The sequence below is a fragment of the Microtus pennsylvanicus genome, chromosome 7, assembly GCF_037038515.1.
Source record: "Microtus pennsylvanicus isolate mMicPen1 chromosome 7, mMicPen1.hap1, whole genome shotgun sequence".
Lineage (NCBI taxonomy): Eukaryota > Metazoa > Chordata > Mammalia > Rodentia > Cricetidae > Microtus > Microtus pennsylvanicus.
In genome coordinates, this window is record NC_134585.1 from 31,554,084 (window position 1) to 31,581,925 (window position 27,842).

At 43.4% G+C, this 27,842-nt stretch overlaps 1 protein-coding gene across 1 annotated transcript in view; it reads left to right on the forward strand.

The window, feature by feature from the left end:
• The window catches only part of Lonrf2 (LON peptidase N-terminal domain and ring finger 2), a 35,892-nt gene that overhangs the window by 1,343 nt on the left and 6,707 nt on the right, over positions 1–27,842 (forward strand). The window contains exons 2-11 of the mRNA XM_075980377.1: positions 11,579–11,697; positions 14,596–14,718; positions 15,643–15,795; positions 16,558–16,762; positions 17,112–17,205; positions 17,992–18,106; positions 19,719–19,840; positions 20,511–20,669; positions 24,344–24,506; positions 27,586–27,735. Of these exons, the coding sequence (XP_075836492.1) occupies positions 11,579–11,697; positions 14,596–14,718; positions 15,643–15,795; positions 16,558–16,762; positions 17,112–17,205; positions 17,992–18,106; positions 19,719–19,840; positions 20,511–20,669; positions 24,344–24,506; positions 27,586–27,735 (1,403 nt within the window). The remainder of the gene's footprint in view (positions 1–11,578; positions 11,698–14,595; positions 14,719–15,642; positions 15,796–16,557; positions 16,763–17,111; positions 17,206–17,991; positions 18,107–19,718; positions 19,841–20,510; positions 20,670–24,343; positions 24,507–27,585; positions 27,736–27,842) is intronic.

Consider the following 27,842-nt stretch of genomic DNA (forward strand, 5'->3'; position numbering starts at 1 on the left):
TTTTTTTCTTTTGAAACACTTCACCCGTGTTTAGATGTTGGAGAAGATGAGAACTGTCCTATGCACATCTCCTGGAAATCTGGTAGCGTCCATGTGTTCAGTAGGACTGGTTGCTAATAGTTTCAAAGAGGTACATATACATGGGCCCCAAACGACTGTAAAGTTACTCCCGGGGCTGGGGAGATGGCTCACTGGTTAAGAGCACTAGCTGCTCTCCAAGGGGACCTACCTAGGTTTGAGTCCCTTCGTTCACATTGGGGAATTACAACCTGCTTCCAGTTCCCGGGGATCTTGGCGCCCCCATCTGACTGCCTTGGAAACTGAGCAGGCTCAAAGTGCACACGAGTAGGCAAAGCATTCATACACATACAATAAAAACTAAAAAAAAAAAAATTGTAGGAAACAGTCTCCGTTGACAATGTTCACCGTATTTCACAACTTAAGAGCCCATGTTTCTTGGTTAAGTGATTATTTAATACTCTCAATTGTTATTAAAATCTTTAATAAGAATATTTCCTAGCAAGGGAAAATGAATATTAATACAAAATCATTTCTGTAATAATCCAACTTCCACTTCTAATGGGAAAATAATAAATAAGATTTGATTATGTTACAAAAAAAAAACTAAAGCAGAAAGCAACATTTTTTTTTTTTTGAGTGAGAGCCGAATGGGTCACTATATCCTAATACCGTCACAGAATACCACAGGAAAGAAAGCCAGCCAGCTGCAGTTTCAGACTATTCATACATGCTGAACCCACAAACACAATGCAAAGTAAAAGTGGCTAGACTTGCCGGGCCTGGCAGAACAGATCTGTCTGTAATCCCAGCTACTGGGGGACTTGAGGCAAGAGAATGGCTCGTTCAATATCTGCCTGGGCTGTAGTGTGAGTTTGAAGCCCTGTCTTATAGTGAAAAGTGTGTGTGGGGGGAATATAGCTATGTGTCTGAATGCCTACTGATCATGTGTTAGATTCAATATTCAGTACCACCTCCCCCCCAAAAAAAAGCTGAATAAAGAGAAGAAACAACAACCAAACACGCAGACATCTTTACTGTGTGATTCCATTTGTTAGAAGGGGAACAGGCAAATCACTGCAGGGCGGTGTTTCTTAACCTGGGGATCATGACCCTTCTGGATGTCACCTAAGACCATCAGAAAACACAGAAATTTATGTTAAGATTCAAAACAGCAAGATTACAGTTACAAAGTAGCAAGGAAAATAATCTTACGGTTGGGGGGTCACCACAGCATGAGGAAGTGTATTTTTAAAAAGGTACCAGCATTAGGAAGGTTGGGAACCACTGCTATGGGGTGTTAGAAGCAAGGGTTGTGGTGATTGAAAGGGACTGTTGATTGTGAGGAAGCACAGGAGGACCTGTGTGGGCAGTGACGCAGTATTTCATGACTTTGGGGAGGGAGACATGTGTTAACATTCTGGTAGTTTCGTAAACTTTGTGTCTTAAGCCCTTTATGTACGTTATACGTTTTAGAACTCAACCTACGACTGTAAAGCTTTGACTAGTTCAGTCATTTCACGTCACAACTTATATTAAACATGTCCCATATTCGCTTTCTCTTCAGAGTAGAAGATTAAACTCGGGTTTCCTAGTTTCAAAGTGTATGAATGAAAAAGGAGATTGAGGCTCAGTGGTAGCATGAGTGCTTCTCATTCGTGAAGCCGTGAGTTCAATTCCCAGCACTGCACAAGACGCACACACACAGGCACATACACACACAGACACACACACACACACATGCGGGCTGTTACATTTTGTGATAATGTTAGCTCAAATTAGAGGTTTGGGTTCAGTAAATAAGGTCATAAATGTTTGGAATTAGAATGTTTGTGTTTGTAGTAGTCATTAGTGCCGTGTCCCAATACTTCTTTCTTGATTCCTTTCAAAGACAAGATAAGAGCGAATGTTCTGATTCACCCACGTAGAGGCTTTGTAAGTAATCTTTGGCAATAACTTGTGAATGAAATTAAATAAATACATATGTTAAAGAGAACAGATATGTGTAGGAGGAGAGAGCCACTTGTTAGTTCCTGGCCGCTTATCCCTGAAATAATTACACAGAAACTGTATTAATTAAATCACTGCTTGGCCCATTAGCTCTAATTTCTTATTGGCTAATTCTTACATCTTAATTTAACCCATTTCTAGTAATCTGTATATCGCCAACCGGCATCTGTCTCTGGTGGGGCTACATGGCTTCTGTCTGACTCAGCCCTTCTTTCTCCCAGCATTCAGTTTAGTTTTCCCTGCCTACCTCTATTCTTTTGTCCTATTAGGCCAAGTCAGTTTTCTTTATTAATTAACCAGTCATATTCACAGCATACAAAGGGGAATCCCACATCACCTCCCCCTTTTGGTTTAAATAAAAAAGGAAGGTTTTAACTTTAACATAGTAAAAGTACAAAAAAAAAACAGTTATCAAGTAAGAATTACAGTTATATATATTTTATCTTTTATCATAACTAAGGTAAACTATAAATTCTTCAACTCCATCAAAGACTCCAGAAGGCTATAATATTACCTAGGTAAACAGGATGTGCATTGTAAGCAACTTTCAAAACTCTAAAATTGACAGAGATTTCTGGCTACCTGGACAGTCACCCAAAGTTCTTCTGAACCATAGGGGCATCAATATTCAGCCTACAGGCCCGTAGTATCCAGGAGACTTTTCCATGAAGCAGGAAATTTCAAAGACAGTTCTGCCTGTATTGGCAGTTTGTCAGTCATTTTCTTTTGTGGCCTGTAGAATATCTGGCAGACTCTTTCATGAAGCAAGAAGCCTGAAGAGTGGTGGTCTCACCTTTAGGCAAGTTTAGCAGTCATTTCTCTGTGGATCCTGCATGTGCAGTTCATCAGGAAGTCCAGGCAAAGCAGTTTCTTTCCCAAATGGCTAATCAACTCCATAAGGAGCCTCTTTGATGCCCATCTTCCTCTTGAAGTAATTGGAGCCGCCAGGAGCAGATGTGTCTCATTGTCATGAAAAGTCCTAAATTCTTAAAACATTTTAAATGCCATATTCTGTAGTCTTTGAAAGGTTTGAAGAATGCCTATCCATCTGAAATACATCTCTATAAATCTAGAAAATCTAACTAACATGACTACAAGCTTGACTATTATAGATGACTATCTATTAATCTATATTTCTTAATTATACATTACATTTTATTTTTTTCTTTCTTTTTTTTTCTTTTATTTTTTATTTTCAAGACAGGGTTTCTCTGTAGCTTTTGGTTCCTGTCCTGGAACTAGCTCTTGTAGACCAGGCTGACCTTGAACTCACAGAGATGCACCTGCCTCTGCCTCCTGAGTGCTGGGATTAAAGGCGTGCGCCACCACCTCCCGGCTTATACATTACATTTTAAATGAACTACACAGTCATGATAGTTTAATAAAGAGCAGAAATACACACACACACACACACATATAACAAAATTGACCTAAAATTTGTACCAATAAACCAAGATCCATACCAATGCAAATCTCTATAGCATATCCCCTTTAAATGCAAACAAACATTTATAAACAATATTTGGGAATATGGATGTAGTTTTTCTCCAAACTGCTTCCTGCTTTTTGTTGGGCAAAGTAATTTTTTCAGGGGTGTTTATAGCAATCTTTAGAGAAGTCTTGGTTCATGTCCCAAGCTGGCCTAGAACTCATAGGGATCCACCTGCCTCTGCCTTCTTTTGTTTTGTTTTGTTTTGTTTGTTGTGGCAATACACAGATTACTAGAAATGGGTTCAATTAAGATGTAAGAGTTAGCCAATAAGAAGTTAGAGATAATGGGCCAAGCAGTGATGTAATTAATACAGTTTCCGTGCAATTACTTCAGTTCTGGACAGCCAGGATGAACAAGCAGTCCTCCCACCAACAGATATGAGCCAGGCAGTGGTGGCACACACCTTTAATCCCACTACTTGGGAGTCATATGCCTTTAATCCCAGCACTAGGGAAGTGGATACAGAAAGGAGTGTGGCGGGGAGGAGACAGGAGCTCAAGGCATTCAGTCTGAGGACTTGTGGAGACAGGATACCCCATTTGGTCTGAGGATTTCATAGAGGTAAGGACTGACTGTTCTGTTTCTCTGATATTTTGGTTTTTACCCCAATATCTGACTCCAGGTTCTATTAAGACCAATTAGAATTCACACTACAGAACTGTATAAAAAGATAATGAATTCAGCAGATAATTGGCTTCTCTCTCTCTCTCTCTCTCTCTCTCTCTCTCTCTCTCTCTCACACACACACACACACACACACACACACACACACACCACAAAGGTGGATGTTCTAAGATTTTGTCTGAACTTGGAAGTTAATTAGATGGGTTTAAAAAAAAAAGCAAAAAGCAGACTGCAAACATTGGAAGTTAGGATGAAAAATTGCGGGGACAAGCTATGTAGGTTTGGGTTTTTGCTGTCTTACTTAACAGAACTAGAGTTGTCTGAGAAGAGGGAATATCAACTGAAAAATGCCCCCATCTTGGTCTGTAGGCAAGCATGAGAACATTTTCCAAACTGATGTAGAAGGGGACAGCTCACTGTGGGCGGGGCCACCCCTGGGGAGGTCATTTTGAGGTATGTAAGAAAGAAAACCGAGCAAGCCAGAGGGGAACAAGCTCGTAACTAATATCCCTCCACCGCTTCTGCTTCAATTCCTGCTTTGAATTCCTGCCTTGGTCCTCAGTGGACTGTGGCCTTGGATATATAAGCCAAATTAACCCTTTTCTTCCCCAAGTTGCTTTTGGTCATGGTGTTCCATTACTGCCATGGAAAAGCAAGCTAAGACACAAACTAATAGAACATTTCTGTGCTGGATCATGAGACAATGATGAAACAGAGCGTAAGTTTATGGGACACAGACAAAGGTTCTGAAGTCTCTGAGGTCAGAACCCAAAGGAAGAGCGAAGAGAAAGGGAAACATTTAAAGGGGGGAAGAAAAGGGCCAAGAATTTTCCACAGCCGATGAAAAATTGTGAGTCACTGAATCAAAATTCCCCAAGTAATGAAGGAGAAGTTTGGAATCAGAGAAGACGGACTAGGCCTTTTTTTTTTTTTTAGATAGCTGAAAGAATAAAATGTAAAATTAAGAATAAAAAGGTCTATCCAGAAGTTGTTTTCCATCTCAAATACCTTTCACAGATGAAAGGGACTCAAGATGCTATAGACCAAAGCTGTGGGCAACACCAAAGGACATTTTTGGTATTGGGATCATGCTACATAGACTCCTAAGGGAAAGAAAGGCTTCACTGATTAAAAAAAAATTACCCATGTAAAAGCATGGGGCCAAGGAAGGAATGAAGACCAGAAATGTAACCCTACAAATGAAATTGGCATCTCAATAAAATGATGTTTTGTGGCATTTATAATTTATATAAAAGCGAATCTGGGAGGTAGCACAAAGCCAGGATGAGCGATAAACATTTTGTGGTGAATGTGTGTCTTGGGTGTGGTAAAAATACTGGAAGTAATACTGACAGCGTTTTATGTTGCATTCGATTGAGCAACCAGCAAAAGGATTAAAAGGTGAAATGTAAAAGCTCTAGTGAGATAGCAGATATTTGACCCATTCAAAATACAGAGGACCCGAGGTGGCGCAGCAGGTAAAACACATCAGAATCTGAGTTCTGTTCCCAGAAACCACCTGAACATAAAAGAAGAGGACTAACCACAAAGTCAGTGGCCTCACAGCAAGGCAACCCCTCCCCACCCCCAGTCTAAACACACAATAAAATTTTAGGGGGCTGAGAGATGGCTCAGTGGTTAAGAGCACTGCCTGCTCTTTCAAAGATCCTGAGTTCAATTCCCAGCAACCACATGGTGGCTCACAACCATCTGTAATGAGATCTGGTGCCCTCTTCTGGCCTGCAGGCAGAGTACTGAGACTACCGTATACATAATAAATAAATAAATCTTTAAAAAAAAATTTAGAAGTGAAAAACAAAGTAACAGAGAACAAATGAGACACCCAGAAAAGTAACGATTTGCTTCAGCGTTAAGTGATCTGAATATCCCTCTAGAATGATGACAGGCTGGACTAAATGAAGCATGACTGTGTGGTGCCCCAGGAGGAAGAGGAGGAGGAGGAGGAGGAGGAGGAGGCTGAGAGTGCTCTGATGTGACAAAATTAGCATCCAATAAATTAAAGGCAAAGTGTATTAAGAGGGATGGAGATATCTAGGATCTATGATCTGGTTAAACAGAAAACATAAAAAGCAGCGTTCCCGAGCATTCTGAATCTAATGAGTATGTAAGCACACACACCAAGAATATAAGGTGATAGAAATACACTTTTGTTTTAAAGAATTTAAACAAAACTTTTAGTAATTGATAAAACATGAATAGAAAAGTAGTTAAGAATACATGTTGGAATAGATACACTGGTATTTTTATTTCATAGTGTTGGACCCTAAAGCCCACTTACCAAGGAGGGGTCGCCCCAAGAGACCACTCTCACACCGCAGTTGCTGCAAAAAGCAAGAGGAATTTTATTTACTGCCGCGACAGGGCCCCTCAGCCTTGGGAGGAGAAGGATCCTGAGTGGCTGTTACAGGCTACTTTAAAGGAAAAAAAACGCAGAAGCAAAGGGGGAGTCCAGGAGTCGCTTGTCAACTATTGTGACTAGCTCATTTAATGGTCAGCTAACTATAATTGATCAATGACACGGCGGTTGCTGGGTTGGTTGGGCAAGGAGAAACACTTGCGGTCACCTGCAGGTCGTTTTTCCCCAGTTCTAGGGCCTTGGTTTATTAAAGAAAAACTGCAAAGGGGATGGAGAATTCCAGGGGAAAGTACTCAAAGCTCCAGTGCACACGAGGGTGATTATCAGGTTCCTGGTTCCAGGGCAAGGGGCAGTAATGCTGAGATGCCCCAGAGTCTTTCAATAGGTGTTACTACATGGAGTACCCGCAGAATATATCACCTGTTTGAATTCACAGGACCTGTTGCTGTGTAGGCTGATGCCTAGGTTAGACTATAAAATAAATGCAATAAATTAAAAGGTTGAAATCAAACAGAGGTGTTACTCGAACACTAAAGGAAAATTAAGCAACAGGTAAGTAGGCAGTCGCCAGATATTTGGAAACAAAGCAATGCATGTTTAACGTTAACATGTAAGGTGTCTTAGTCTGTCTTCTGCCGCCATAACAAAATACCACAAACTGACCAATTTATAAAAGAAAGACACTGATTTCACATAGTTGTGAAGGCTGAGAAATCCAGTATCAGAGGTTCTTGCTCTGCAGTAGCAGAGGGCATTGTAAAACAAGACACAGCAGGGAGCACAGAGCTTGCTTAGATGTCCTTCCTAACTAACCTGCCCGTGTGTAAGCCTCTTTAGCCTGTCCATGCGAGCAAAGCCCTCTGGCCTGATATCTTCATTCGGCCCCACCTCTTAATACTTCTTAACAATAGAGCAGAATTTCTCTGTACACTTGGGGAGCTTTCAACCACACTGTTACCAACAGGTCAGATAAAAAAAAATCACAATTAAAAACAAAGAAACATTTGTCCTGAATGGTAATGAGAACACTATACTGAGCCGGTGAGATGACTCGGTGGGTAGGATCACTTGTGCACAGACCTACTTTGATCCTCCGTTCTTACAGGGTCTCAGGAGAAAGTTCCTGAGAGTTGTTATCTGACATCCACATGTGCACTGTGATACCCGCATTCACTAACTGATTAGTTAGAAAACATGTATTGCAGTACATTGGCTCCTAAACACTTCTGCAGTGGTACCCAATCGTGTTGGCATCAACTGCCAGTGACCGTCAGAGTGGTGGTCACTCTTACCAGGGGTCTGCCAAGTGGCAAAGCACAAAGGGAACATCTTCAGTCCTGGGTATGTCCTGGGTGGTCACTGCAGGTTACACGAATAAATGTCCAAAATACACACGGAAGACATGGAGTCTCTTGGTGCGGGTCTCAAGAGTGCAGGATTTTCAAGACAAAACCCATAATTACATCAGTGTCCAGGAGGGAGGAGGGGGGTCAGAACAACATCTGCCTTTTTTTTTTTTGCAGCGCTTAATGATATTTTCCAGACACTACATGGCAATTATTTCTAATTTTCACTTCCACGTCGTTATTTTAGTTTTAGCCTGCACAGACACCAGCTATTCTGGTTACTATGTCTAGACCATGTTCGGGGTCACGGACAGTCTCACAGAAAGCATTACCAATGTGCATGTGGCTATTGGGGTGGCAGGCTGAGGAATGCCACGAAATAAAGGTCAGGGCGAGATGACATCACCGATTCACATGTGTCGTGCCACCAGACGCCAGACGAGGGCATCAGATGCCCTGGAACTGGAGTTGCAGATGGTTGTGCACTACCGTGTGGGTGCTAGCAATTGAACCCAGGTCCTCTGGAAGAGCACAGTGCTCTCAGCTACTGAGCCATCTCCCCAGGCCTTTTTGAAGTCAAGAATGGGAGGGGGGAGATGTGTGGGCCTGTGGATTAAATCCCTACTGGGGGAGAGGATGTGGATTTGCTGTCAATACCTTTGCAACATGAGAGTGAAGGGAAATGCGGGCTGGAAATATGACAGTAAAAGAAATCTAATTATCTGCGTATGATACGGCTGTGTGGGAAACTGGAGAGAACTAGTTGGCAAACCGTCGGGATCCATGAGAAACTCATGTCGTGAGCGCAGGGTATGAAGTCCATGGATGACTTGTCTTTGAAGCTCAGTTTGCAATTCCAGTAGCTTCTTTTGTTTAGATCTCTCAAAACCTCCAACGGGGAGATATCAGAATGCACGGAATTGTGCAGTTAAGGAACTTTTACCTGATCTTTCAGGTAGAAGTTATTAGTCTGCAGTTCTATTTCCCACATAATGACTCACTTTTAAAAGAGGCAGATCCTCTGAGATTAAGAATAATTTTCTGCCAGGCAGTGAAAAGTCTCCTTTTAAAAATTTTTTCTTATAATTCACTGAATACAATGAATGTTGGCTATATGTACATGGAAGAATTAATAAAGCTGAGAATGATATTGGTGAAGTTGGAATGGGGAGATGGGGTGGATATGATCATATTTCACTGTATACATGTATGAAATTCTCAAAAATAAAGAAAGCATATGTTTTTTTTTTAAAAAAATCATACACTCGGAGCAGGAGAGATGACTCAGAAGTTAAGAGCACTGGCTGCTCTTGCAGAGGACCTGGGTTTGATTTCCAGAGTGCACACAGCAGTGCACAACCATCTTTAACTACAGTTGCAGAGGATTCGATGCCCTGTTGTGACCTCTGAGGGCACCAAGCATGCATGCGGTGCACAGACTTACATATAGGCACATCACCCGTACACATACAATAAAACGTTTTTAAAGATCACACACTTGCTTGTGAGTTCGGTCAGTGCCTCTCAGTCTGCATGTACATTTTCAAAGATGGAACATCTAAGATCTCCTTATGGATCATAGCTAACAGATAGACATATTCACTTGATGGTGTGGATGGGAGAGCTTTGAGCCTTAAGGGAAACATTCTCCCTTTACCAAAACGTTTCATAATAGGTCTGTGTTACCAGAGACGAACAAGAGAGTGACAAGACTTTTCCTGGGGAGATGTAACACACACCAAAACACAGATACAGCTGAAGTTCAAATCGTAGAACCAATGAGTTTTACTTAAAGGAGGGGTTACTCACAGTAGCAGAAATAACTCAAAGACAGGTGCGTCACCAAAGCCTACACTAGCTTGGGTGACATCTCATAAAAACTGGATATTTATACTATCCTGTACAACTTGAAGGCAGCTCCAGGTGGCTCTGTCTACACCTCTTCCTGGCAGCTTGGCTGGTTTCTGTTCCTTCCAAGCTTCTTGGCTGATTCCTGTTTCTTGCTTGCAGCTTGGCTCATCTGAGAGTCATCGTAGCTTGTCTAAGAGTCCTCCTGGCAGCTTGGCTCTCAGCAGTCTTTATTGTTTACTATTGAGAGGGAGGGGTTAGCGAGTCTTGCCAGTTTCAGGAACTTCCTGAAGCCGTTTTTGTTTTGTTTACCTTGTCTTAAAAATTAAAAACAGGGTGTTTCCATCACAGTTCAGTGAGAAATAATTGCTGTTATGTTTTGATTTGTTTCAGTTTTTTAAAAAAAACAAACCACAAAACTTTGTGAATGTCTTCCTGTGGCTCCTGCTCCCCGTTGCCCCACCCTTTCCCTGCCACGCCTCTCAATAGCATGTGTCCATAACAGTTCTTTTGCAGCTTACCATGCCTTCAGCCCTGTCTTGCATGAGTTTTTCGCTGCACATTTGCTTGGTTATCTACATAAACTAATAGGAAGCCTGCTGACCTTTGCAAAGGCCCAGGTGAGACTTTTGAGGTGAAAGTCAGAGTTTCAAGGCAATCCACAGCGGTGTTCAGGAAGAGAGAAAGGAATATGTCTAAGTGCTCAGCATAGTTATCAACGGGAAAGGGCAGCTGCGAGGATCCCGAGAAGATGGGGGTGGAGTGAGCAGAGTCCAGAGGTGTGAAAACCAGCTGTGGAGGTATGTGCTATGTGACATCCCACAGAGAGAACCACTCCTGGACTTCTCTGAGAGCTGTGTTTGACTGTAATGTCACAGGAATGGTCATCAGTGTATCTTCTGTGTGAGGAACATGGGGAGGAGAGTTGATAAGGTTCTGAGGTTATATAATACAGTTGCATAGGTGAATTGGCATGCACATGATTGGGTAGGGAAAAAGTTATGTTTTACTCTTCTGATCCAGTTTCTTGCTGTGTGGCACGTGTGTATGCCTGTGTTGCTGTGTGTGCATAGTGTCCGTCCGTGTGAATGTGGAGGCCGGAAGCTGGTGTCAGGTGTTCTTCTCAGTTGCTCTCTATCTTAGTTTTGATCCGTGGCCTCTTACTGAACCTGGGGCTCCACTTTGGCTGGATTGGATAGACTGGAGAGCCTCCTGCCTTTGCCTCTCCAGTGTTGTGATGCAGGCTGCTACACTGTACCATGTGACTTCGGTGCTGGGGTTCAGACTGAGGTCCCAGTGCTTGGGTGGCAAACGCTTGACTGACCGAGCCATCACCCCCTCCCTCTCTATTAGGTTTTAAAGCATGGATTTCTTAGTGTGCTTCCCATGAAATGTATTTCATATGTCCCTTTTAAATACCTAATTTTACAGCCTGGATTTCTGCAGTTCAAAAGAGCTGAATCTATAAGTGTTTCACATTTTATAAAGGCTCTTTTTCTCTTTTTGAGTGTCTTCCAATTCTAATTTAAAAATTCAAAGTCTGAAATACCCCCCAAACCCAAAACTCAGGTTTGAAAGCTTTTTGGATTCAGATTACTTGATTTGTTATTGCAGATTGTACTCGTGTGCTTGAAGGATTAATGTTATATTTCCTTGATGCATTTTGAAGACTAGTTAAACTTATTTCTGTTTTCCTGAAAGGAACTCTGTAAATTGTGTTCATGTACTCAGTGAACTCAACATGTGATCACTGGGAATTGTTTTGTGTTTGTCTTTGTGCTAATTTCCCAACTTAATATTTTAATATCAGAAAGCAGTGTATCTTTAAAATGCAGTCACTTGTATCTCTCCCCTGTCTTTCAGCCCCCGATGACAGCTCACTCCTGCTGCTGCGAGCTGAGATATATCTAACCACAAAGAACTATGAGCAAGCCATGCAGGATGCTGATATGATCTGTCAGAGGGAGCCTCTCCTGACTAAGGTGATTTATGCTTCTTCATTGGCTTTGGAAAGGGTCCATTTGATTAAGGTTATGGTGTATGTACATGTGTGTTTGTGTGTATGTGTGTGTCTGTGTGTGAGGGTGTGTGTACGTGCATGTGCGTGTGTGTGTGTATGTGTGTCTGAGGGTGTGTGTACGTGCATGTGCGTGTGTGTGTGTGTCTGTGTGTGAGGGTGTGTGTACATGCATGTGCGTGTGTGTGTATGTGTGTGTCTGTGTGTGAGGGTGTGTGTACGTGCATGTGTGCATATTGTGTGGGGTGCACATAGCTGTGTATGAGAGTGTATGTGTGCATGTGAGCGGGGGAGTGTGCATACAAGGTGTATGCATGTGTGTGTTTGTGCCATTGCACTCACCTATGTAAGTACATGGAGAAGCCAGAGGTTAACATTGCAGTGTCTTCCTCAATTGCTTCTCCGCCTTATATTTGGATTCAGGGTCTCTCAGTGAACCGCTGGGATCCTCCTGTCTTCCCCTCCCAGTATGTCACCCTCTCAGCTGTTTTCACATGGCTGGTTGGGATCAGAACTCAAGTCCCATGGCTTGAGCATATAGGAAACCTCAAATCCCACTCCCACAGTGACACACTTCCTCCAACAAGGCCACACCCACTCCAACAAAGCCACAGCTCCTACTTGTGCCACTCCCTATGAGCTTATGGGGGCCAGTTACAGTCATACTACCACAGTCGGAAGCATTAATTTCAGATGCCTGGAATGAACAAGAAGCCATACAGAATAACTCAAACCACAACCAATCTGCTGCTTAGGCCCAGAGTTGTTAAGGAAGTCTTGAAAGTGACAAGAAAACATTGCATATAGGGAAATAGCAAGATGGATGCTTAAAATCTCCTGAGACATTATGGAGGCCAGTCAGCATGGGAGCAGCATATTCAAAGTAGGAAGAGAAGATGTCAGCGTGCCTGCAAAGCAAGACCCACAGTACAGTATCCACAAGAAATTCACTTTAAATGTGAAGACGTGAGCATGTTTAAATGACTGTAAAAATGTATTATGAAAACATAAAGTATGCAAAAATTAAATGGCCATATTACTCTCCAAGACTACCAGTAGAAACTTAAGGAATGCTTTAGAGACTTAGACGGTGACGTCGTCTCATCCTACCTGGCACCTGTAGGACAATGTATTAACTATGGCATACATATCTTTTGCAATATATGTTGGATTCAGTGTGCATTAAACAGCGTCAAGATTCAAAATATTGAAGTCTTCAAATGAGTGTTCTCTCAATGCAACTTATTTCTTTTTCTTTTTGTTTTTTGTTTTTTATTTTTTTCGAGACAGGGTTTCTCAGTGGCTTTGGTGCCTGTCCTGGAACTAGCTCTGTAGACCAGGCTAGTCTTGAGCTCACAGAGATCCGCCTGCCTCTGCCTCCCGAGTGCTGGGATTAAAGGCGTGCGCCACCATAGCCTGGCTGCAACTTATTTCTTAAGCAGTCCTTTGGACAGAGAAGAAATCAAAAGAGAACTGTCAAATACTTAAAATTAATGATAAAAATATTATACATGTAATTTCTTAAATGAAGATAAAGTCATTCTTAAAGAGAAATTTATATTATTATCATCTCCTATTAAAGATCAAAGGTCCCAAATCAGTGATCATTTAAAGTTAATGATAAAATACATTGTACATTTGAGTTCTTAGATCACGTTAAAGTCGTTCTTAGAAAGAAATTTATATTATCATCCCCTATTAAAGAACAAAGATCCAGAATCTAGTTTCTATCCTAAGATTAAAGCTAGATCAAGAAGAGCAAATTCAAACCAAAAATTAGAGACTGGAAAGATGATTCAGTGGTTAAGAAGGCTTGCTGTTCTCCCAGACAACCTGAGTTTGGCCATGGTGAGTGGCTCACAACTGCCTTCAATTCTAGCTCAGGAGCATCCACCATCTTCCTCTGGCCTCAGCAGAAACCTGCGTACAGGTGACATAGACACTCAGAGAGTCACACACAGACACAGAAATAAAAATAAATCTTAAATAAAAGCGAGGTGAACAAAAGAAAGGAAATAAATGTAAGATCAATGGCCAACAAATGGGACCAGAAAGTACACATTACAAAAGCAAGAATTTGGTGAGTAGGTCTTCACCAAACATTTGAAACTCCTGATCTTCAAAGGATATTGGTGCAGAGATGAAAATTAAACACAAATTAGGAACAGAGAAGAGTGCGTGATAAGGGAAAGTTGTACTCAGCATATATGAAGTGAGCTTACCAATTCAGTAGGAATCCACACAACTGGCTAAATGGTTAAGGAATTTGAACAGTATTTTAGTAAAAAAGACACGAAAATATCAAAGAAACATAAAAAACCGCACTGCCTCTTTAGTCCCAACACCTTTTGACCTCTAAGGTCACCTATACCTGTGGCACACACACACATGAACACATTTAAGCAAATGATGATTGCTGGTATATAGAAATTATAACTGTTTTGCTGTCATAATTTATAGTATATTTTGAATTCAGATTAATTCATGTGTATACCTGGCTTTGATCTTTTGTTCAAGATAGCTTTAAGAGTAATGATAAATATGTTATAAATCTAATTTCTTGGCTATTCAACAGTTTTTGTAAATTATATGGATTTCATAAATATCAAAAACAATAAAATTAGGTTGATAGATTCCATTTCTTTCTTAGCATGTCCTCTAGAACTTCTTTGGGCACGAACCTCAGTTACAGTGATCGATGCATTCTGATTGTAGGTGTATTTATTAAACAGTGAATCTTGTCTTAAGAACTGTTTCCATTCACCTAATCTGAAGATGTAGCAAACCATTCTAACACATTTTCCGGGGCTTGTTGTCTCCAGATGTAGATAATCTTGCTGTGTTTGTCTTTGGGCAAATCCAGGGGCACCGTATAAAAGCTCAGATTCTTTCTGAATTGGGAAGAAGTAAAGAAGGGCTGAAGGAATTTATCTACTCCATTGCTTTAAATCCTGGATGTAAGTCAACAAGGAAAGAAACACAGAAGGTATGCGTTCTCGTGAATGACTTCCTCCTGCAGGTGTTACGTGTGGCTTTGGGTCATGCCGGGAGCCCTTGCCTGTGAGAGCAACACGTGTAATTTCAAATGCCCACAATAGTGCGGTTAGCGACACCGCAGTCATACGTTTGATGACCTCTAATTAGATATGCAGCAGAATGTCTGCTGAGGTGATGTACACCTGCCTCGGTTGTGATGAGAGGCTGACACGTGAGGCCAGGTTGCAGCACACAGCTGTGGAGACAGAGTGTTGATCCTAGGGAGAGTTCTGCCCCGCACACTGACCTTGGATGCGCAGCAGCGCTTCACCTGCGTGGTCCAGAAGGTACTGAGTCACGCTTACTTTAGGAATGGATCCTAGCCAAATGCCTAGACAGTACTCACCTGGTCTTTGTGTGGCATTTCCAGGGACTGGGAGTTTCTGGTTTGCTTTTGTCAGTGTTCCCTGTTTGAACACGGTTTAACTCACGCGGCTACCGCCTGCCTACACTATGATCTCTGCTGATGAGTGCATTCTGCTTTGTGCTACAGTGGAACACGAGTCAGTTTTTCCTCCCACGGTTGTGTGAACCCGCCTTAGGGACTTAAGGACAGCTTGCTTTCTTCGGAGCATGTTTTTCAGTCAGAGAAGGATCTCTGGGTTCCCTCCTCTGGGCACATTCCCGTATTTTACCATTGGTAAGATGGGTGGAAAGGGGCTAGAATCTACAGTTCTTAACACAGTATGTATAGTTTCAAAATGTTAGTATTTTAAGAGATTAGTGGCTGGAATACGGTGGTTGTTCTTTGCCATTTTTTTACAGACCTGTTTGGCTTGTGTTGACTCTGAACCTCTAAAATATGTTAGAGACCCCCCACACACTACCCAGTGGATTTTTTACAACGTGTTTTCTCTTCTTGAAAAATTTACAGGTAATATGTGAGGTGTTGTTTTCAGCTTCAGAAAGTGAGCATCAGAATTCAACAGCTTCTACCCAAAGTGGACCAGAGGCCTACTGTGATGGCCAGATGAATCCCCAGTGTCCTGTGGAAGAAGGCAGGAATGCGAATACGGGCTGTCCTGAGGTGTGAATTGCATGTGTCTGCCGCTGGGTGACTTTACTGTTTGGCAGTTCCTGGGGCATCATGGATCCTATGACTAGATGTAAACACTAGTCAAAGCTTTTAAATGAAGTGGGCAGAACTAACGGAACAGCACAGATGGGAGCCCCGGAGCCCCTCCAAACTGTTTAGGAACACCTCCAAAACGTCAGGAGACCTCATATTATTTTGTCTTGGAGAAAAAAGAAAGCAGAGACAGAACTGGACATGTGATATATAATGTATACATTGATGTGTAGGCTATAGGTTTGCAGATTGGTCTTCTCGGAAAGAAATTATCCTGTGTTCTACCACGAGAAGTGTGAAGCACATCTGATTACCTGATTGACAAAGCCAGTCAGGCTCGGGAGCACGGGCACTCTCTTTTCCTCAGAAGTTGATTTTGTGTGTGTAGAGACTAGGGGTAACTGTTGGGTGTCATCTTCTGTTGCTCCCACTTACGTTCTGAGACAGGACCTCTCGCTGACCCCGAGGCATGCTGTTTCAGCTGGCCCGGCTGTCTCCCCTCACACTGACGTGACAGACATGCCCAGCTTTTGCAACCAGATGCAAACCCAAGGCTCCAAGGCTCCAACCCCAAGGCTCACGCTTGTACAATAAGTACTTTCCCCATGGCCCCTTTCCAGAGAGTTTTAAGAAGGCTTACTGCATGTCGGCTTCTTTGGTTTTGTTTCCCTTGTATCCTATGGCTCTTCAATATCCAGAATTCTCTTTCTTTCTCGATAGAATCCATCTGAGAGGTCTGATGCAGTCAAGAAGGAAATCAATTCTTCGGTTTTGTATTTTATTATGGGCCAAAACCGTGAAGAGGACAAAAAGGCTTTGGAAAGTGTCTTTCCAGCAGCACCGAGCAGCACTTTAAAGAGACAGCTCCCAAGTGACACAGAAGATGAGTGTGATGGGAACACCCCCGAGAAAGTTCCCAAGAAAGGTCAGCTAAGTGTTGCTTGCCATGATATTCTGAAATCAAAAGGGTAGAGTATTAGTTAGTACTCCGATGAATTTTTAAAAGATCTTAACACAGTAAAATCCATACAGAAATGAGTATACCAGCTTTTTTTCTAGAACGAATTTTGTTGGGGCTTTATAGTGAGGAAGAGAACAAACTCTTGGATGGTTTTCCCTGAATTCACACCGCCTTGGTCAATTCTTGTAAGAATTTTTCTTCAGCAGCATTTATTAACACTGATATTGAAACATTGTGTCCAGAAGAAATACTTTTGTCATAGGGTGTTTCTCAGAAGTTTGGATGTTTGTTACAACATTTGAAAATTTTTCAGATGTGGATTCCTCACCTCAGGGGAAGGGGAACTCTCTGGAGGAGCCAGAGTTCACGATTGACCTTGCTGACTTTGAGTGTGCTCTGTGTATGAGGTGAGCTGGATAGAATTCATATAGGTCTTTTAAAAAGTGAGTGTTTGTGAATTCTATAACCGCATGCAAGGGCTGCTGTTGAAGATGCACATATACACCTAGATACGCATGTGTGTGTGAGTGTTTGAGTGTATGTAAGTGTATAAGTGTGTGTAAGTGTGGGTGTATGAGTGTGTATGTGTGTGTTAATATGAGTTACTACTGCTATGATAAAACACCATGACCAAAAACAGTTTGGGGGAGGAAAAGGTTTATTTGGCTTATACTTCAACATCCGTAGTCTGTCAATGAAGGAAGCCAGGACAGGAATTCAAACAGGGCAGGAACCTGGAGACAGGAGCTGGTACGGAGGCCGTGGAACGGTGCTGCTTACTGGCTTGCTCCCTATGGCTTGCTCCGCCTGATTATTTTTAGAACCCAGGATCACCACCCCAGGGGTGGCCTCACCCACAATCAACTGGTCCCTCCCACATCATTCACTAATTTAAAAAATGATCTAACGGCTTGCCTATAGCCCAATCTTATAAAGACATTTTTCTCAGTTAGGGTTTCCTCTTCTTAGATGACTATAGCTGGTGTCAAAATAACGTAAAATTAGCCAGCATAATATATATCAGTAATAATTGATTTATTTTCTAAAAGTTTAGTGAGGATGTACAAGAGGAATGGATACAAAAGACTCCCACGGCTGGATGGAAACTGCATAGGGCATCCTTTTAAGCAGGTGGCTCTTTTGAATGTCTGTTCTGGATATATCCTGGTGGAAACCCATGGTCTTCTTTCTAGGTTGCTCTTTGAACCTGTCACTACGCCCTGCGGACACACATTTTGCCTGAAATGCCTCCAGCGCTGCCTTGACCATGCTCCACACTGCCCACTGTGCAAAGACAAGCTTTCAGAAGTAAGCGGTTTGTGAAATCAAAAGGCCCCTCTTGTGCTTTGATAAATAGTTCATGCTTCTCGTCTACCATCTACTTGTTAAAAATCAGACTTTTTTTTTTTAAAAAAAATCTAATATGGGTCATTTCCCACCTCTTTCATCAGCCAGGACAATAAGGAAGCATTAGATGCAGAAGTAGCCAAATAAAGTAATTTTCAGGTATAAATCATTGAGTTAGATTGAAAAGAGCTATCAGGATATATATAGTCATACCAAACTGTTTGACATTCTGTGATACGCTCATGTGTCTGGGTTGTTCCACTCGGCTGTTCAGTCTCTTTTATGCTCTTCCCAGTCATCAGTCGCTAGTGCCTTTGGTCCGAAACCAAAGCCAGTAAAATGTAGTGTATAAATGGAAATTATCTATTGCCATTTAACCCAGATCAAACAGATGAAGTGAATAGCATTGCAGAGCTGTGTGCTGGCTCTGTTGTTCTCACTGGTAACCTCTGTTCTAACTATCTTCCAGAAGAAACATGCAGCTTCTAGATAACATGCTTTATCCTTTCCTTTCTCCCCCTCTAGCGCGCACTGAAGCATCCTCCTAGACTAAATTAACTTTTCAAAAGTCCGACGTGGCAGGAGAGGATATTAAAATGAAATAAAATTGAACTTAGACAGCAACGAGGACACTAAGAGAGACTTAACATAGATCTGATCTCCATGGGAAGTAGAAAAAGACAAGCTCCCCTGAGTTAATTGGGAGCATGGGGACCTTAGGGGAGGGTTGAAGTGGGGAGGGGGGAGGCAGGGAGGAGAGCAGAGAAAAATGTAGAGCTCAATTAAAATCAATAAAAAAAAAACAACCACACACATAAAATAAAAAAGAAAGCAAGTATAACTTCTTAATTTGTTGCCAAAGCATGTTAAAATATGTCATCACCATTACCTCTCTAAAACGTGTGTACATACTTGGCTTATGTTGCATGATGCACTTGCATTATTAAATTGCATTCACATTGCAGATTTCTAGACTTGTCAGGGGTCGCAGGATGGTTATCAGTGTTATACTGTGCCTTACGTTCTGAGTGTACGTGGCAGTTCACTTGGGAGCTCCTCCGTGGTCTTCCCCATGCTGGTATCGTCTCTTGCTGACAGGCACACCTCCCCTGTTCTCTGATGCACCCGTGTTTCCGGGGTCCAGGGACCTGAGGACGGCTCCCTGTGTTCATGAGAACAAAAGCTGGCCTCTGTGACCGTTTGTAACACAAGCCTTTTGCTTGCACTTTCCCCGCTGTCTCACGAGGGCTGGGTGAAGAGGCAAAACCTGTGCATCATGTATGTGGATGAAAATGTCACAGTAATACCCATCGCTCGGTGTGCTGACCAAAAAAGTCATAATGGAGCGAAAAATCCAGGAACATCCTGGACGTTCACTAAATATAAGCCCCTTGAGGACAAAAACTTCAAGTGTCCAGTTTTTATTATATTGCCAGGGAGCACTAGACACCCAAACAGCAAATGCCCGGCAACCCCTTTCTCACATGTACAGAACAAGAGCCAGCTCAGTGCTGACCATTGTCCTGTAGGAGTAATTGCCATTTGGTATCATTTAATATACCTTTTATTACAGTTGTTGGCAACCAGAAACTTTCATGTGACTGTTCTGGTTGAGGAACTGATACTCCGGTACTTACCAGATGAGCTGTCTGATAGGAAGAGGATTCATGATGAAGAAATGCTGGAACTATCGGAGTAAGTGATTCTATCACATGAAGTCGGTCTTTGGTGCAGAATACTGAGGACAATCTTCATTGACACCTTATCTTAGATTTTGTTTTTGTTTTTTTTCATAACAGATTTTTTTTGGCCTTTAAATAGAAAAGGTTAGTTGGAAAATATTTGTGGGTATATAAGTGTAAGTCATAAGAAATATTTCAAAATCTATTTTTTTGAAAGTTGCATATTTGTTTTCTGTATCTGAACATCTTTCTAAATGGAAAAGCAAACACCAGAACAGGAAGCAGGATTGTGACTCATGGAAATTTCCTCTCTCCAGCTGGTTAAAGTGTGTGTTTCCATGTAGACCCGGTCGATCCTCCGCGTCTTATGTAAAACTTGATGCCTTTGTGTGCTGTGTACTTTTTGCTTTGTGCAATATTTTAAGTATAATCCAACGCTGTATGTTTTCCAAGTACAGTGCTATAACACAGGAAGCTCTAAAATCGTCAAACATGACATTAAGGAGGACAGACTTGGCTGCAAACTGGCTGAGTGGAGACGTCATCGCACACTTAGCCCTGAGTCAGGCTCAGACGTTGTTCCGCTGGCTGCTCTGGTTGCTATAGCAACCGCTCGCTTCTGTTCTGAGCTTCTGTTCTGAACAGCTTACGCATCGAAGCTAACATTTCCCCTTGCTCTGCAGTCTGACCCGAGATGTGCCCATCTTTGTGTGTGCCATGACCTTCCCTACGGTTTCCTGCCCTCTCCATGTCTTTGAGCCCAGCTATCGGCTCATGATAAGAAGATGCATGGAAACCGGCACCAAGCGATTTGGCATGTGTTTGTCTTCAGAAAATGCAGGGTAAGAAACAGCGTCTCAAGGCTCCTGATTAAGGGCAAACTCCCTCTTCGTCCTGAAGAGCAACTAAAGGTGACACCTGGAAATCGTTAGTCGTTCAAATTGCTTTTCAAAAAGTATAAGCTCATGGCTTTTGGTTTTATGCAAACCAGGCCACCTGTTTTTACTTCTCTTTTTTAAAAGATTTATTTATTTTTATATACATTGGTATATTGCCTGCATGTGTGTCTGTGTGACTATGTCCTCAGGTCCTCTGGAGCTGGAGTTACAGACAGTTGTGAGCTGCCGTGTGGGTGCTAGGAATTGAACCTAGGTCCTTTGGAAGAATAGCCGGTGTTCTTAACCCTTGAGCCATCTCTCCAGCCACCTGTTTTCACTTCTTATTGCTTCACCTCAGTTGTCTGGAGAGGATGTTGCGAGGCAACGGGCTGCTGGGGCTTGATTTCAGAACTTGAGTCCCTTCTTGTGCTGAGAGGTTTTTCTAGTGCACCGTGGTCATGACCTTGATGTTGTCATATCCAAATGGCAGCTGGTGGTAATGCACCCCTAGAGGATTCTGGAGGGAAAAAAGCCACCTCCTGTATGCTGTCACCTGCTGTGAAGGAGGGCAGGACACGTAATCTGTCCATGTGCCTGGGAGGAAGAGGAGAATGTGTTTTAAGAACCACTCAACAGATCCTACCATAAACACCCAGGGGTAAATCAATTTTTAAGAGAATACACATGTATGAAAAAAAATCCTAAAACTTGACCGATTCATATCTCTGAAGCTGTACCTGAAAGGCCAGCGTTAGTGGATGCTAAGACTCAATTTCCATAGGAGGCCATTTCTATACAGCTCCTTCATTTCATTCATATCCCAAAAGGATTTTATTTACCCGTTTTAGAATCAGCATGACAGCAAAGGACCAGATAGTTTTGAACCAATCAAATGACCAGAAAGAAGGACAGTCCCCCCATATCGGAATCCTAAGCTGCAGTCAGAACATGGAGATGAGATCTGCTCAAATATGAACTCCAAATTCATATATAATTGCATGAAGGAGAGAGAACACCAGCTAAAGCTGCCAATCAAAGTAGTGGGCAGTGGGCAGTCTAAGTAGGGCAGCAAAAGCCTCTTCCCTTCTTTATGTTATTATGTATATGTTTCCAACAGATTCCTGTTGTGAAAACTGTGAATCAGAAAATATAAAAGAGAGATTAAGAGAAAATATTAGAAATTATTTTCACAATTGGGAGCAGGCAAAGATTTTTTTAACATAAGACGCTGACCATGCACAATTGTGTGCAAGGGCTTAGTAAGTTAGCATATGTTATGATTGGGCTCATCAGAAGTCAGTAGAAGTAGCGTGGCTAAAGCTACAGCAGTTACTCCAAGACTTCTCAAACACACCAGAGGGCAGAGGGCACCCGAGTCCCCCTAGTGTAGGGCGGGGAGGGAAGCCAGAGGGATAGCAGTGTGTTTGAAATCAGGTAGTTTGTAAAAGCACAGCGATGGCCCGTTGTGGAGAAGCACGGGGCCGCATCTGCTGGGAGCTGCAGGCAAGAGGCATTTGCCCCACTCACGGGTTCTTGTCCACAGACCAGGTAAGGTGCTCCTAGATGGGATGGGCTCTGCAGCTGAGGCAGACATGGAGGAGCTGGCATTCGGAGGTTGTTTGCCTATAGCTAGAAAAACACAGGACATCTTCTGGCTGCTTCTACGTATGTGCACACCACAGGTGGGAATGAGAGTGTTCTGTTAGAGAGCCAGGAAGGGAAGATTTTATTAGGTGGGGAAGTGGTTTGTGACTTGAGAATCCACAGTCATCTTCAGTTTAGGAGATACATGGTGCCGTTGCTCACTGTAAGGACTTAGGAAGCAAGCATCTTAGGTTTCAAATCTTGACTGAAATCATAAATAAGCTCCCGTGTTCCGTGAAGCTGTTGCAGGTACATATTAAATACCCCTGTGTGTCCCATCATGAGTATCACCGAAACACTGATGAGGGTTTAGTAATGAACACGGGAAGAGCTCCAGGGAAAGTGTTGCTGTGAGAATAGAGGGGGCGGCTAAGGATGCCATTTTGGGTATCCCAGCGTGTGAGAAGAATAGATGAAGAAGCTAAGGGTGACATCCTGGGTATCCCAGCGTGTGAGAATAGATGGGGCGGCTAAGGGTGACATCCTGGGTATCCCAGCGTGTGAGAAGAATAGATGAAGAAGCTAAGGGTGACATCCTGGGTATCCCAGTGTGTGAGAAGAATAGAGGGGGCGGCTAAGGGTGACATCCTGGGTATCCCAGCGTGTGAGAAGAATAGAGGGGGCGGCTAAGGGTGACATCCTGGGTATCCCAGCGTGTGAGAAGAATAGATGAAGAAGCTAAGGATGCCATCCTGGGTATCCCAGCGTGTGAGAAGAATAGAGGGGGCGGCTAAGGGTGACATCCTGGGTATCCCAGTGTGTGAGAAGAATAGAGGGGGCGGCTAAGGATGCCATCCTGGGTATCCCAGTGTGTGAGAAGAATAGAGGGGGCGGCTAAGGGTGACATCCTGGGTATCCCAGCGTGTGAGAATAGATGGGGCGGCTAAGGGTGACATCCTGGGTATTCCAGCGTGTGAGAAGAATAGAGGGGGCGGCTAAGGGTGACATCCTGGGTATTCCAGCGTGTGAGAAGAATAGAGGGGGCGGCTAAGGATGCCATCCTGGGTATCCCAGTGTGTGAGAAGAATAGAGGGGGCGGTTAAGGATGCCATCCTGGGTATCCCAGTGTGTGAGAAGAATAGAGGGGGCGGCTAAGGATGCCATCCTGGGTATCCCAGTGTGTGAGAAGAATAGAGGGGGCGGCTAAGGATGCCATCCTGGGTATCCCAGTGTGTGAGAAGAATAGATGGGGCAGCTAAGGGTGACATCCTGGGTATCCCAGCGTGTGAGAATAGATGGGGCGTCTAAGGATGCCATCCTGGGTATCCCAGCGTGTGAGAATAGATGGGGCGGCTAAGGGTGACATCCTGGGTATCCCAGCGTGTGAGAATAGATGGGGCGGCTAAGGGTGACATCCTGGGTATCCCAGCGTGTCAGAAGCAGGCAGGGAACGCAGTGTGGAGGACCAGAGAGGTCACCGAGTGTAGAGAAGCGTAGAGGGTGTTAGTTCAGCGGCAGGACGTGCCCACTGACTGTGGCCACCTGGAGGGTATCTGTAGCTTCTGTTGGGATCTTACGGGGAGTGGTGGGATGTAAAGGGGAGGCAGAGAGAGGCAGTGACTGTAGACTGCCTGCCTCAGGACTTTGATTGGATAGTGCACGTGAAAGTGGGGAGATTCTTCGTGGGCCAGGAGCAGAGTGCCTGAGCAATACCAAATATTGTGCGTACTGGACCCGCAACATGGCCTGGCCAAGTGGCTAAAGCACTCCATTTAAAATTTGGTCTTTTCCCATACCTCAGATCCTTTCAGAGCTCTCGCTCATTTGCTGCTGAGGCCTGAGGCCTCTGTCAAGCCGTCTCCATCTCTAGTGTAGGCAGTACTCAACAGAAGGACGCATTATCTCATTGGATGATAACCTTGCTGACCCGATGTAGGGACACCCACTGCTCAGTCTGGTTTTGCGTTCCTTTTGAAAGCCAGACTTTAGAGGAAAGGAAGGCATCTGAATTTAATCACACAGTTGCCTCTTTCCCCGCCCACCCGTCCTTTCAGGATTTCGGAGTTTGGCTGCATGCTGGAGATAAAGGACATCAGAACTTTCCCCGACGGAAGCTCCATTGTGGATGCAGTCGGGATTAGCCGCTTCAGAGTGCTCAGCCACCGCCACAGGGATGGCTATAACACTGCGGACATTGAGTACCTGGAAGACGAGAAGGTGAGGGTCATTTTACAGGGCCTCAATCTGTTTTCCTCTCTGCTGTGCTTACAGTGTTATTTCTGTCCTAATCCAGCACTTGAGTTGTTGCATTTTCACTTGGGTTAAAGTTAGTAGAGAAATCTCCTACACTGAAATGCCCTTAGGGAGCCTGGGCTTGTGGTTCCATGTTTGATATTCTAGGCTGGGGACTGACACACTTTTTCTATAAAGACCAGACACATATCAGGTGACAGTTCTGTCTCTGGTTTCTTCATAGAGTCAGTTGATGGTGCATTGAGCATTACAAAAATAACTGTGCCTCTACAAATGTATAGACATGTTTGTCTTACCGTTATTCCCTAAACAGCAGAGTATAGCTGCATGTAGCATCCACCTGGAGTCCTAGATGCTCCAGACTTAAGAAGGAATGATGAACCCACATGTGAGGCCAGCCTGGGCAACGTTGCCTAACACTGTCTCCAAAACAAAACAATAGAGTGTAACAACTGTTTCTAGTAGGTCAAGTAATCTATAGATGACTCAGATTATAAGGGGGATGGACATGTGTGGGCTTTATGTAAGTGGTACATCATTTTATATAGACTTGGGTATCTGCAGGAGATATTCTGGCTTGGTTCTCCTAGACACTAATTGATGATTGTGCTTTAGACCCTGCAAGACATGTGGTCTCTGCTGCAACTAGTTTCTATTCTTAGGGTTAATAAGCAGCAGTAGGCCATGTGTAAAGGACTGTGTTAGACTGGTTTTCAATACAATGTTATTTATTAAGACATGGTGGGAGTTGCCAGGGAGATGGCTAAGTGGTTAAAAGCACTGGCTTCTCTTCCAGAGGACCCAAGTTCGATTCCCAGCACTCACATGGTGGCTTGTGACCTTCTGTATCTCAGGTTCCAAGAAAGCAGATGCCCTCTTCCAGCCTCCCCAGAAATGCACAGACATGCATGTAGGCAAAACACCCATACATATAAAATACATACCTCGGGGAAAGGGCAACAATGTGGTGACGGCCAGCGTTTGAGTCCCAGCGGTGATTCCTCATATGGTCCAGAGTGAGGTAGAACACCAAACAGTCGTGCTTGAAAGAGCCTTCCAAAGCGAGTATAAAAATCTCTCACCCTTCGAGAATTATTTTTATCTCACAGAAATGCCAGTACACATATTCTGACAAATCAGCAAAGTGTTTTGAACAGGTCCTCATGAAGATGTTTAGAGATGTCCATACTGCCTCGCCAGTAGCTGAAAGTGGAGGTGGTCTAGATGCCCCTCGGGCAGATGGATGAGCTCTTCCAGTTCATCCTACAGTAGAGACTTATCAGAGGCAAAACCTAACGACCTAGCGCTCTGTCAGCCCGGGTGAGTCTACAGCCAGGCAGAAAGGGGAACCAATCATGGGAGGCTGCACACTGCATATTCGCTACACACAGACAGCAGGCAAAAGCCTTGCCTTCTTCACCACTTCCAGAAACAGGAAACTGGAGACAGAAGTCGGAATTGCAAGGTGGACTTTTCATCTGACTGGGATGGGGCTGGGGAGTCTTTCTGGGTAGTAGCAGTGTTCTCTGTCTGGTGTAGGGTGCTGGCTTCCTCGTACAGGGGCTGGCATGGTGGTTGTGCTGCCTTGTGCAGTTGACAGGATTCCTTGAGCCCCACCGGATCTGTGGCAGAGAGGGAGGGGTGCTTTTTGTCTATAAATTACGTTATAACCAAAGTTAGGAATGCTTAGTGAGAGGAAATACTTTGGATTATTGTATCCCTCTTTTCCATTTTTGCTGGAAATCTGAAATGTGACTATAAAAGCATGTACCCTCTCACATCACACTAGAAGTCACGCTGGAGACGTAGACACATGTTCATTCAAGCGGGATCATGCCCAGAGTACTGGTTCCATCTGCTCCCAGCTGCCACTTCTGGTGGCTCAAGGCCCTGAGAGCCTCAAAGTGACCTCAGGACGCCCAACTCCAGGGCCCCTGGACCATGGGGCTGGCTGCAAAGACTGATCCAGTGTGGAAGTTCTCAGGCTCGTCCTACGGAACTGACAACAGATCTAATGAAGCGTTATTGGTATTGCCATCAATGACATCTTATTTTTATTGCGGTATGGATATACTTTAAAACTGGCTTTAAAAGATGCTTATGAAGTAATTTTAAAGAAAATCCCAATTACATATGAATGTTGATCTGTGTAAGTCAAACCTACGATGGTTCTTTCTGTCTGTTACAATTTCTGTGGATTTTGTAGCTTCAAGAGTTTTCTACCCAGAAAAGACCTGGATGGTTTATTCTGCTTTACAAAGCTGTGATCTTGACTGACACATATACATGATAGCCGACAGTGAAGCTAAGACACGCCCAATCACTAGTCCCATGCTCTGCCAGATCATCCTAAGCAGGGTTGAGGTGGAGCCAAATGATTGGCTGGACAGATGCCAGGCACAGCACACCGCAGTATGGCTGAGCAGCTAATGTTGGTGGTCATGGTGCCGCCCAGCACAGCTCCTGGAGTGTGATTTGGTATTAGAAAAAAAGTTCTCTTGTGTATATTTATTTCTTTGTTGTATTGTGTGCGCACACACAGTGTGCATGTGGAGGTCAGAGGATAACCTGCAGGAATCTGTACTTTCCTTCTATCACAAGGGTTCTGATGACCAAACTGAGGTTGGCAGGCTTGGTACTGGACATTCTTACTTGGTGTTATTGTCTTGTTGGCTCCTCTGTATGCATATTTATATTACTGGCATTTTAAAAATCATTTTAAAAATAAAATGTCAGGATATTAAAAATGTATCTTATGTATGTGGGTAAATAACTTATTATATATCAGATACATAATCTGTACCCATGGACAGTTATTTATAACGGATACGTGCTCACATTAGAATCTTAAGAGAAGAACCTAGGTGCAATTCATAGATCTCAGACTTATTAAAAAGCAAATATTTCTATAGTAAGCATGTCATTTTGTGTCATTAGTGAAGAAGTAGATGTCACAAATCCACCTAGCTGTCAGAGGTCACCAGTGTGCAGAGGCCTGTGTCTGCATGGATTACTGAAATGTCTCTCTGTCTTCTCTGGCCAGGTGGAAGGTGAAGAGTATGAAGAACTCACCGCCCTCCATGAGTCGGTGTACCAGGAGGTTGTTTCCTGGCTTGCTTCTCTCCAGGATCCCATGAAAACGAAAATCCTAAACCTTTTCGGGTCGATGCCAGACAGGGAGCCTGAGGCACAGGTAGGCTTTCTTGCCTTCTCTGGTCATGCTGCTGTTTCCCACGGTCATGTGACAAGGCTGCTCATTCTTTGATAAACTCAGCAGAGCAGCACTGTGTGCCGTCACGA